This window comes from Parasteatoda tepidariorum, chromosome 6 (genome assembly GCF_982258835.1).
Source record: "Parasteatoda tepidariorum strain Cologne lab strain chromosome 6, Ptep-v5.0, whole genome shotgun sequence".
NCBI lineage: Eukaryota > Metazoa > Arthropoda > Arachnida > Araneae > Theridiidae > Parasteatoda > Parasteatoda tepidariorum.
Genome location: NC_141760.1, coordinates 30,300,451 through 30,313,496, shown reverse-complemented (window position 1 = coordinate 30,313,496; position 13,046 = coordinate 30,300,451). Strand labels below are relative to the sequence as shown.

General features: G+C 32.5%; 1 protein-coding gene across 1 annotated transcript in view; it reads right to left on the bottom strand.

Moving 5' to 3' along the window:
• Positions 1-2,941: 2,941 nt before the first annotated feature.
• Positions 2,942-13,046, bottom strand: part of LOC107436133 (RYamide receptor-like) — an 83,557-nt gene continuing 73,452 nt past the window's right edge. The window contains exon 4 of the mRNA XM_016047713.4: positions 2,942-3,967. Within this exon, the coding sequence (XP_015903199.3) occupies positions 3,737-3,967 (231 nt within the window). The 3' untranslated portion in view covers positions 2,942-3,736. The remainder of the gene's footprint in view (positions 3,968-13,046) is intronic.

Sequence of the window (13,046 nt, the reverse complement as noted above, 5' to 3'; positions counted from 1 at the left end):
ATACTACTTTCTTTACTCAATTTATTCATTCAATTCTAGTAATAATTCATTTTAATTTGAAATAATTTATTAAAAACTTACGCTAATTTATAACAATCAAACCCTGAAGGCGATATTCTAATTCGAAATATCTTTATATTTATAATAAATATTCAATATTTAAGTTAAATATGAATTATTCAGGACCTGTGTCCGCCGAGAGCGTTTGACATTAATTTTTATTGAAATAATTTTTGATGTGTCTCTTTTTTCTTGAAACAATTAAATAAAATGAGAAAAACACTATAATAAGACTTTTTGTTATATATTTTGTCTTTCTCTATTTGCGTTAGTTTTTATTACCTATTTTTACTAATTTTAAGTTATTTTTTTAATTTGATATTTTTTTTATATTTTCTTAGATAATATAATTTTTGCCTTAGTTTAAAACTATAAAACAGTTACTTTAAATAGTTTTTAAAAATTTTTTATTTGATTTTTCAAAGCACACTTTTCTTTGAGCAATTAGGCAAAGTAGCCACTTCATAGTGCTAGTAAAGCCATCATCATAAATGCTTATTCCAAGTAATACAGAGTGATTCTGAAATTATCGTTTAACCTTGATGAGAGAAAGAACTCACCATAAGGATTAAGAATTGCTTAGGAACCCATAAAAGTAAAATATCATTAGGGGGGGGGACATTGATTCCCAATTAAGATCTGTTTCTTCGTGTGCCTTTGAACAGATAACTTTATTGATGTAAATTATCTTAGTTTCATGTTAATTTCATGTTTTCCAATAATTGGTCTCAAAAACTGATTTTAAATTGATCTAGTATTACATTTTTGTCGTAATTTAATGATTTGGCGAACTTGTCAAGTTAGACACCAAATTATTACATTACGATAAAACGGCTAATACTGCTATCTGAATGCAATTAATGGGAATTACTATTAGAAAACATAAAATTAAGATAATTTGGATAAATAAAAGTACTTGTTCAAAGGTACGCGAAGAAAAAGCTCTTAATAGGAGAAGCATTCCTAGCGGCTTAAGATGACATTTCCGGTCAAGGGTTTCCTATGCAATTCTTAAGCCTTTTATGATGTGCTCTACTAACACTCCAAGTTTATCCCACGATTTTAGAATCCTCTTGTACATGTCAAATAATAATGAATAAAATTTGAACCAAGATTAAAGACGGATGAAAATCATTCGTCATTTTATGAAACTATATAAACTTTTGTAAAAAAGCATTAACTTGTTTTGCGTAAAATATCATATTATTTTGTTTTCCTTTTCTGTTTGAAAATAATTTTTTCAAAGTTGAAGCAAAATTGTTAAATCGTTTGTTTCAAAATTTTATTTTGAACATATATTATTATGATCATAGCGTAATGAAAACGCACGTTACTAATACTTTTCAAACTGGAGTTAAATACTTTTTATTTAAAAAAGTTGCTATATTTTTTAATTTTTCCTTCTTTTTCAGAATTTATTTTTGCCCTCCATATTTGTGTAAAAAGGGCTATCTCAAATTGTTTAATGTCAAATTAATATTTAATGTTATAAATAATAAATATTGTCTTATGAACATGTGATTACTTTTATTATGTTGGCTGCCTCACGAGTACAAAAGGAGTGTAGAGATCGAAATACAAAAGTTATCCTGTTAGTTGTTCTGTTAGAATATTTTTGTACATAACGAGAGAATAAAAACTTATCATAGAACACGCTATCACGAAGTCACATTGAGGGGATGAAAATCGCGAAAAAAAGCACACTGGCTAGGAAATTTGGCGATGAAAGGGACAAGATTTCGAGTGCAAGTACCTTGATGTAACATAACTGAAAAAGTCGAATGGAATGCTTGGGAACCCTTTTCTGGCTTGCTCATTCCCCGGAACTCAATCCACGTGACTTTTTTTTTATGGAGTCACTTTAATCCCTTAACGATCGGTTAATTTTCAAGAAAACGGTCATAAAAGTACCTATTTTGCCAAATACACGCATTTGATTAGTGCTAACACCTAGTTTAAAATAAACTAACTATCTATAATTACATTAAAAATATCCTGGTACTGCCATCTGGTGTGCAAAATGAGAAATAAAATGTTCTCTGGACAAAAGAAATGAATTAGTTTTATTCTTATTGGCGCATTACTACTGAACACTCCAGCCCGGAAATTTTACGGGAGTGAGAAATAGAGGGCGAAACCTCCACCCGTCATTTTCACGGGAGTGAGAAGGAAAGGATTAAAGCATTAATTCATGCAAATTCTGTGGACATACCAAAAAATCTCAGAGCGCGGATTATTCTCGCTTCAGCAGACATCGAAAGCACACCGGTCAACTTCGAGCACATTCAGACAACACTTTTAAGTCTATGAAGAATATGCAATGATGTCAATGGTAACACCTTGCAACAACTCTTGTTATAATTATTGAACTAAATATTTCTGTTAATGAGGAAGATTGTAGTACTGGTTTCCAGGGTGACGTTGGAACTTGTATAGGTTTTTCTGTGATTTTCAAACCGTCAACGTGATTTGTGAAGCTATGTTCTATGATAGTTTTCCTCCCCTTGATCACCTCTCTGATAAACTGTTATCTTCCCTTTGAATTCGTGAATCGAATTTTGAGCTACCCTTTATTGAGCTCTACACAATATTCCACTTTCGAAATTTCAGAAACTTAACCATTTTTTTATTGCGATTAAACCCTTCTTTCGATTTCTGGGAAAATCCCAAACGGCAATAACAATTGCGAGAAAAATTTTGAAAACTCAATAAAGCTCGTAACTGTTGTGATTACCTGTTATTTTTAGCTAAAAGTGAATAATGTTCACGTTATAGATAGAAACACAATGATGATATGACTTTTTTCTTTTCATTTTTGTCATACATGATAAGATATGGTTTTGTTGTTGCTGTTTCATTTGTTAAACTACCTGTTATTATATTTGATGGGTTTAGGGCATTGTATTAAGAAAAGCTACATTTTTTCACAAAGGCGAGTTTGTTAAATCAAACTTCTAATTGGTTTTTCTTTTTTCAGATAGTTCCTTCACAAAATTTTAAATTTCTACTTGTTAACAGCACATAACATGTGCATACGCACATGCATAGTATTGCTAGCATGTTTTGATTTGATTTGATTTGATTTGATTTGATTTGATTGTTAACGCACCACTTAAGTTACACTTTTACTAGAGCCCACTAGAGCTACACTAGCTATATGCTTCCGTTTAGGGTTCAGCACAAATGATGTTATTTATTATTATTACTGGTGCAAAGGACACTGCCACAATTTCGATCGGAAAGCAAAAAGCAGTAGTAATACCCCGCTCTTCACATCACGCTTCTCAACAATTGGGTGGCTTTTCTGTCTCTAAATCATTGAAATCATTCGAATAGCATGGGTTCAATTCCAAATAACTAATTTACTATTAAAGAAAGTGCATTACGACCAGACACTTTGCATTTATCACGGAAAATCGAATTCCTGTCCAGGTTACGGTAGCCGAAAGCTATATTCATTACAATTAGCCCAGAGCCCACCCATGGAAATCGCTAGGGACGTTCTATGGAACAATTTGAAAATGTGCCTTATTATTATATTGCCCCAAGCCCTTAAATTCATAAAAATTTTGCGTTGTAGTTTGTATAGTTAGGCTACATGAGGTTGTTATATTTGATAAGTTGTGATGTTATTACGTGATATTTTCTACTTGTTGTTACTTAGCTCGATATTATACTAATTATTATTTGAATAATCACAAGATGACTGCGTTGTACTTGAACGGACTGGGTGCTGTTGTTCAGATTGTAGGTATCTTTCCAGTTCTCCGAGGACGTTGTCGACGACGTAACTTCTCCTCGTTTGAGAGAGCGACATGGAATACAGCACTATGTCGGAATCGAAACCTTCACTTCGTTGGCGCTTCTTACAGCGACATTGCGACTTAAATTCAGATTTGAAGCGATCCTGAAAATTAAAAAAAAATTATAACAATAATAAATAAATATCTTAAATGAAGCAATATATCGCTCATGGGTTGCAATAGTGGCACAACTCAAAAATTCAAGTTTTGAGATAAGTGAGTTTAAAGTTTTCTTTGCTAAGCTAAATTCATTAGAAATGCTTTAGTTTGCTTAAACGAAGATTACATTCAAGTTGAATTATGAGTTGTGCTAGTATTGCTGCTGAAAGAATGTCTATTTCCATATTTACCCCTGTTCTTAGCCCGAAACTCGTGTTTTTTTAGTTGTGCCACTATTGCAGGCCATGAGCGATGGTATGATTAGTAAGGGAAAGCAGATAATATAGTACCGTATTCACTTACAAACACGAGAAGAATTTCGAACTTGCTTTCAAGAGGAGTAACATATTGAATTTTTTCTTGGCCGTGTTTCGTGTTCTCAACGGTAGGGGACAGTATTTGCAGAAGTTGTTTTACCTTTCTTTCGAAGATTTGCTATTTCTATTTTATCGAAGATTTATCGATTTTTTTTTCATTTACATCAGATTTTGACTTATTTTTTAATATAATTATTTGTTTTAGATAGCGGAAAATTCGCTTGCAAGGAGCAGCAGTTGTTTTGCAATGTTGGGCTCACTATGCGTCAAATGACTGATTTGTCAACTGAAATTAAAATGTTTAAATTTCCCAAAAACGTATCACGCCCTGAATTCCATGGAGTAATGTATTAAAAAGGAAAGATTGAAATAATTTAATAATTGTACAACCAGTTTTTTTTTGTGGCTATTAAGACATGCTTCTGGAGTATTACTGGTGTCTATAAGTCAATACGGTTTTTGAAATTTTGGAACATCGTGTTTCTAGCAAACTTAATAAAGTGAAAACATTGCCTGGGAAATGTACCAAGGGAGCATTTTGTAAAATTGACGAATCTTTATTCTCTCATTTTTGAGGATATATGAATTTCGACACAAGCATGAGATCTATACTTACATGACAATTACAAACTTGATAATTGAAGTTCGACATAAAACAAAAATTGTAATACGCCGTCATATTGAGGGATACCCTTGACTATCCAGTCATACCAAGAAAAAATTTTCAATTGTTGGTGGAGTCCAATAATGAGGATTAGACACACGTGTGGAAGCAATTTTTTTAAACAGTTAATACTTCGCGTTTTCTCAAAAAATCACGACATTTCAGGATGATAAAAATTCAGGCTGTCAAAAATTGCGATTTAAAACTGAACACGAAAATGATTTATAATGCACTGGTGTGCAAAAATTAAGGACAAAATGGTTTTTTGAATGTAAATTTTAACAGCCGTGTTGAAATTCGATGAAAATCATACCATTAGATCTTAAAATGTAGGAATATGGGGGAGTAAACATCTTGCAAAATATGAAATCCACAGGACCAATAAGGAGCTTTATTGAAATATAAACTTAGAACACAATTGTACAAATGACCAAAACATCAATGTTACACGGGATTGACAGGGAAATTCCATGCTGAATTTTCCTGGTCAACACCGTATTAATGTATGGGATATGATACACTAGTATGGGATATGATATCTCTCATGCTACGCAGGATTGACTCTTGAGGAATTGCTGCCTATTCCTGTTGTAGTGCAAATCGCAGATACGGAATTGTTGCTGGCTACTGGGGTCATTCTTCCAAGCATTTCACAAGAGTGTCTCTTACGTCTTAAATCGGATTAAAATCCGAGCACCTCATTGACCATTCCATGCGTGAAATATCTTTACTCTCCAATAGTTCTATGACAGCCACTGGTGCAGAATTATCGTCCATGAAGATGAACTCAGAACTCACAGCACCTCTAAAAGCGACGCACACGAGGAAAGAGAACCTCGGTAGAATAGCGGAGACAGGGGACAGAACCACCTTGGAAGATGTAAAAATCAGTACGGGTGCTAAGCATGATCCGGCCCCATACAAGAACTCCACCTCCTCCGAATCAGTGTCTTTCGATAATGTTAAAGGAGAGATTACGTGCTTCTCGCTCTCTCCAGATATGCATGCTTCCAGAATCACTGGTCAGATTAAATTTGCTCTCTTCTGCAAAGCGTACTCTACCCCATTGCGCATCTGACCAGTTGCTGTATTCCCCGCACCAGATTAAACGGCGTCCCCGGTGAACTGGCGTTAATGGAATACACCGTACTGGCGGTCGGGCAAACAGACCATCCTTGTTCAGTCTCCTTTGCAATTATGTTTGACTTATACTTTTACATCTACGTACATAAGGATTTGTATATTTGATGATTAATCGATTATGAAATATGAATTTGTCAGGAATACAGAAATGGTACAGTGGCTGGAATCTGTTTGTTGTGTCATGGGTAAAATTGAATACGTATTCTTATTAATTAATCTAAAATGCCAAACGTCAAGTCAAACAGAAAAAAACAGAATAACACCGTAAAAGAGGAAAGTCGAAATTATTAGTTCTGTTTTAACCTGAAATCCTGTTAAAAGATTGACTATGAATCATTGGTTATTTTGCAGGATTGAAACCTGGCAAATCATCATACAGAAAGGCTCATGTAATAAACAATAAGACAGGTTTGATTCCAGGGAGACGAAAAGAGGAGTTGAAAAATGATTATTACAGACACTTTTAAATTTCATCCTCCTATTAAACCAGTTTCGCATCCACACCTTACTCGATTGTAAATTGTTAGATTTTCATAGCGTTTTTTTGCTCTCTTAAATATTAATTTTTGCCTCCCAATTTGTATATTTTTGTTATGTTCAAAATTCTAAAAATGCATATTAAGAATATATATGTTAAAAATACTTACAAAAATACGAAAATCATAGTACATTAACCTTTTGCTTTTCAGCGCATGACATTATAAAGTCATTCTGGTCCACTAAATGTACCAACCGTAAGCAAAGGGTTAAAGCGAATATAATAAGGAACAAGATAGGTTTTATTGCGAAAGGAAGCAGGGAGGAATAGAAAAACAATTCTTACTAACACTTTAAAATTTCAACTACCAATTAAACTCTTTATTTGATGTTTATTAAACATTATAAAGTCATTCTGGTCCACTAAATGTACCAACCGTAAGCAAAGGGTTAACGCGAATATAATGGAGAACAAGATAGGTTTTATTGCGAAACGAAGCAGGGAGGAATAGAAAAACAATTCTTACAAACACTTTAAGGTTTCAACTACCAATTAAACTCTTTTTTTGATGTTTATTAAACATTATAAAGTCATTCTGGTCCACTAAATGTACCAACCGTAAGCAAAGGGTTAACGCGAATATAAATAGAGAACAAGATAGGTTTTATTGCGAAAGGAAGCAGGGAGGAATAGAAAAACAATTCCTACAAACACTTTAAAATTTCAACTACCAATTAAACTCTTTTTTTGATGTTTATTAAACATTATAAAGTCATTCTGGTCCACTAAATGTACCAACCGTAAGCAAAGGGTTAAAGCGAATATAATAAGGAACAAGATAGGTTTTATTGCGAAAGGAAGCAGGGAGGAATAGAAAAACAATTCTTACAAACACTTTAAAATTTCAACTACCAATTAAACTCTTTTTTTGATGTTTATTAAACATTATAAAGTCATTCTGGTCCACTAAATGTACCAACCGTAAGCAAAGGGTTAACGCGAATATAATAGAGAACAAGATAGGTTTTATTGCGAAAGGAAGCAGAGAGGAATCGAAAAACAATTCTTACAAACACTTTAAAGTTTCAACTACCAATTAAACGCTTTTTTTGATGTTTATTAAATTCCCTTTCCTCTAGTTTAAATTTCCAAATTTCTATATCGTTATTGTTTTTTCTTCCCTTAAACATTAATTTGCGACACCCGATGCCCTTACTTTTTTCGTATGTTACTGATCGTAGAAACACACATTGAGGTTAATCTATAAAGAACATCCTGTAGAGTAGTAGTAAGAACTAACAAAATAAAAATTTTGAAAATCAAAAAAAAAAAATCTGAATTTTCCGTTTTTGCTATTTTTGCCGAGCGACACCCTTAGGCGGTTTTAATTGCTTTGTAGATATTTAGTTAGAAAAACTGTACATTAATATCTTAAAGCAAATGCAGCTAATACTTAAAATTAGGATCCAGGGTCGTGACGAAACTGTAAATTGTTTCAGATAAGATCTTCATTTTTCATGTCGCTCTTTTTTAGATGATAACCACATGGCCAAAGTTTATTTTTTCTCTATTTTCTAAATTTTACACTAAAAATGTGAAATACTTTTTTATGATTCAAAAGAAAGATCGTAAAATATCATGCTTCAGAATGTGTAATAAAAATTTATAAAATAATAAAAATCAATTTTTTCTTTAAAAACATTAAATGTCCCTTGTAGGGCTCTAAACAATTTGAACAGGAACAATAGTCCATCCTTAAACCAGCCCTGGTTATTTATGCAGTACTAAGACAAAATGATAAGTGCGTTTTTGACTTCAATTCTTTAATTAAAATTTTTGAAGGTTACGGGTTAAGTCAAGGTTAGAATAAGGCATTTCATCAGAAACCATGTATTGTATCAGAAACCAATGCTTTTACATATATATTTATTACCCCTCTTTAGAGTGTTTTGCAACCTCTAAATGTAATAAATGATCTATATCTTTGAAAATATGTCAGAACGATCCTCATGGTAAAAAAATAATTAAAAAGAGCTTTTAATTTGATATTTTACGAATAAAGAAAAATTGAAAGGTAAATCTTTGTTTAAATTGTTAAAATGGAGAGTTATCAATCTTAGTCGATTAAAGTCTCAGAATCTTGATATCCTTTACATTTAATTGGCTAAAACTGATTCAAACCAATCCTATTCTGTTAAAGTCTTAACCAATATCTCAAATACAAATTATTATCTGTCAAAAAATACTATTGTAGATAATGTCGAGCAAGTTCATACGAGAAATGGACATTTACCTTTAAAAAAAAATGCTAAGAATACCGGGTGATTTTCTTTAATCTTAAAAATCATCAGATTATACTATATTCCTAGTATCAGGCGAGACTGGTAGGTACTATATCGAGCCAGGGTTATTTATGTATATCCCAATAATATATTGCTCAGCCCTTTCAAGACTGGTGAAAAGCTTTTCTTTTGGCAGCAGATTGTTTTTTCACCATTAATAATATCACGAATAATGTTTTTTTTTAAATCTGGACTCTTTCCTTGTAATTAGATCCTGGGACATTATTGTCTTATTAATTTTGAATGACTAATAAACAAACGACTACTGGGATGCATACATACCAAGTCATAAAGGTTAGGTTATTTTTATGTGATAAACTTTTAAAATCATGCAAACTATGGTTCAAAATAACGGAAAAAGGATATAAATACGGCTTTAATTATGAGATAATTTTTTTAATTCTATTTCAATTAGTTTTTTCTCAAAATAATTTTAATAATAATAAATGGTCTCAAACATGATATCAAGACAGTTTTATATTTTCTGCCAACCATCCAAATAGAAGAAGGAAAATTAAAAAGACTGTAATGTGCAAATCTAGTGTCAAAATAGCATCTATTTTGGCCGAAAGTCTACTTGGGAAGCATACGTCTTGTACGGTTTGTACGGGTTAATCAACCAAAGGAAACGTACCTTCGATTTAAACGATTAAAATTACTTAGGTCTAGTTTTAACACGATAAAGATGAAAGCATTGTGAATTCTGCGAGACTAGGATTGTTCAGACTAAGTTTCTTCTTCTTCTCAGGCAAGGTCGTCTCAATCAGTTTACACCTTCCAGATCTATTCGACGCTACATTCTCCACCTGTTAACTCCCAAGTCATTTAACCCCTTCTCCACTCTATCTAAACATCTTGTTCCATGCCCACTTTTTCTTCATCCTTCCGGCGTTTGGAAGGATTTTTAATAACATTTTCATCACTACATAGAAATACATGTCCTAGCCACCTTATTTGAGAAACCTTGATCACTTTTACTATCTTAGGTTCTTTGCATTTTTATTGTAATTTATGGTTGTAACGAATTCTCCAGGTTCCGTTTTCTATTACTGCACCAAAAATTTTTCTTAGTATATTTCTCTCAACAGTCATCTGTTTTGCTAATTGCCCAGCATTCATAGCCATTTAAATCTCTTGGTCTCGCTAGTTCTTGTACAACTGTATTTTTGTTTCACAGCTTATGTACCTATTTACATTTGAACTGGCCTCTCAATCCGTGATAGCATCTGTTAGCCACGTTGATTCTATATTTGATTTCAAATTTTGAGTCATTATTATTATTTACTATTGGGCATAAATGTAGACTAAGTTTAAACTGCTTAAAAATAAAAACTTTAGAGGTTTTTTTGTTTGTTTAGTTTTGTTTTACCGACTAAGACTAGGACCCAGTTTTAGTCGATTAAATGTAGAAGCGTTGGATATTCTTTAAATTTTAACCGATTTTAAACCGTTTAAAGTTAGAAGCGAGTGTGAGATAGGTGTTTAAATTACTAGAATTTGCAAATCGCTTGAATCGTAATTAGAAAAACCTATAACCGGCTAAAGATTGAAGGTACTTCGGTGTTTAAATTATTAAAATTGACAAACCTGCCTGGTTAAACTTATTTTCATCTTCCGATTCTATTTTATACGTAACAGTTAAATAAAATAGTTTTTCGGTAAAACAAAATCTTAAAAAAAAACTTTTCTCTTCCTTTAAAATTCATTTGTATATATTTTTTAATTATGATTTTAATGGACCTACTTTAAAAGCTCATCTAATAGTTTTAGATATGAACATCGAATTTCCTACCTCTAATGTTTCTGATCGATCAAAAGCAATCTAAAGAATGTTGCATCCCAGGTATTCCTCCGTTTGACCTGACATCTGGTGGACGTCGAATCTACACACAAAGAATACGCACTGTAATCCTCACTTCACTTCAAATCAAAAACGAATTTTTAACAATATATTAAAGTGGAAACAATTTTAGCATGAAAAGATAACTTTTCAAAAGAGTTCCTACTACTTCTAAAATATTAAATACATGAAAAAAAAACTAATAAAATTAAAATAAAATCAAGACCTAGACTTTAAAAAATAAAATAATCTAAAAGAAATCTAGATTTAAACAAAAAAATATTTTCGTGTTCTTACGTTTTACTTCGAAATATTACACGCAATGAGGTTTTAATTCATTTAAAAATTTGTACTTCTTATAATAAATTAGCTTAATGTTTTTTTTTATCGAACTATATTTACATTTTAAATGAAGCATGTTTTACCTCAAGTTTAAAGTATTAACTGAATTTTTTTTGTTGAAGCAATATCTTTAATGAAAACTTCGAAATAAGTCACAACTGCAGCGTTAGCATTATGTTTAAAAATGTATAGCTAATATTACTAAATTCTTTGACTTTCCCTATTAGTAAATATATCATGCAAATAAACAAGATTTTTTAACTAACTTAAAATAATTAATTCAAGAGAAGCTTTACAAGATTTAAGGGAAAAAAATCAAAAACGCGTGCTTTTAAAAGGAAAAGGCAAAATGCGAAAATCCTTTCTAACAATCATTTTGTTAGCGGTTTTAACTCATTTAGATGCAATTTCTATGCTTTCAAATACCGCAGAAAGTAATTAAAGACTTTATTTGAATAGTCAGACTACTCCACTTTCGTTCATTTTGAGATATAGAGCCTTAAAGTCAATGGTGAACAATATTTTTCCTATCTAGTGTATTTCTCTATTTAACAACAACTATAAAATAGATAAACTTATTTTTTAAGAAATCGAAGTGACTTTTATAAACATGAACTTGGAGTTGAACCTAATTTTTAAAAGAGTGCAATTGGACCATTATTTAAATAGGGTTATTTACACCGAAGAGCCATTACATTATGACCACCCTGACCATGTACGACCATCTTTAGCCCTCAAACTGCTATCACCCGCCGTGGCATTGATTCCACAAGGTGCTCATAGGTAGTCTGAGGTATCTGGTACCCAGCACTCACCAACTGGTCCTGCAATTCTCTCACATTGGGAGGGGGTAGCACGAATTTGGTTTTCCAAGTAGGACCACAAATGCTCTATTGGATTAAGGTCAGGTGAATTTGGGGGCCAAGACATGACTTGAAAGTCACTGGAATGTTCCTCGACGATTCGACCCTTATGACATGGTGCATTATCCTGTTGGGAAACACTACCCCCAGCAGGAAAAACTGTTGCCATGAATGGGTGAACCTGGTCTGCAACTATGTTCAAGTAGCTTACAGACGTCAGGATTGTTCTATGAGGATTATGGGTCCTATTGCGCCCCATAAAAACATTGTTCCTGGACGAGAAACCGTGAAGCTCTGGGAGAGTCCATTGTTACAGATGGAGGGTGGTCATAATGTAATGGCTCTTCGGTGTATATTACAGGCTATAGAGTTTATTCTCATTGTATGATGTGGAAGTGTTTGGAATATGAAACTTAATACAAGTATCATATGAAATTTTATTAAGCTATATTCAACGAGATTTCGTTCATGTGAAGAAATATTTTAAGTTTGTCACATAGGGCAGTCATTTAAACAGTAAAATGAAATAAAGCAAAGTGCAATGTAGGCCAGAATTTCATGATGGTTAAAACTCCACAATTTCATGACCATTAGAATGATGGTGGTTATGTGGTGTCTTTACTTCCCGTACAAGCTAGTACCCATATTCGAAGTTGGGAAGAGGGGCTTTAAGCCCCCATTGGGATTGAATTCCAATTTATTCCATCGACAAATCAGTGCCTTAATGACTGATCAGTCGTGGCTCAAATGGAACAATCTCTTTTCAATGTTCTTGAAAATATAACGAAAAATTATCGCATTCTTTCATTCCATTTAGCATCAGGAAATGAAACAAAATATAATAGATAGGATAAAATCCTTTCCATCGACATAAGCCTGTTCTGGATAAAATTTACTCAAAATATTGACCGGACCCATTTGAAAAGTATTACGAACCTCTAAAAATGTGAAGCAATTTGCTTCTAAAGGTTTAATACTCTTTAGCAGCCACAATGCCTTGCACAATACGGAGCTGAAGTATATTTTAAATTGCAT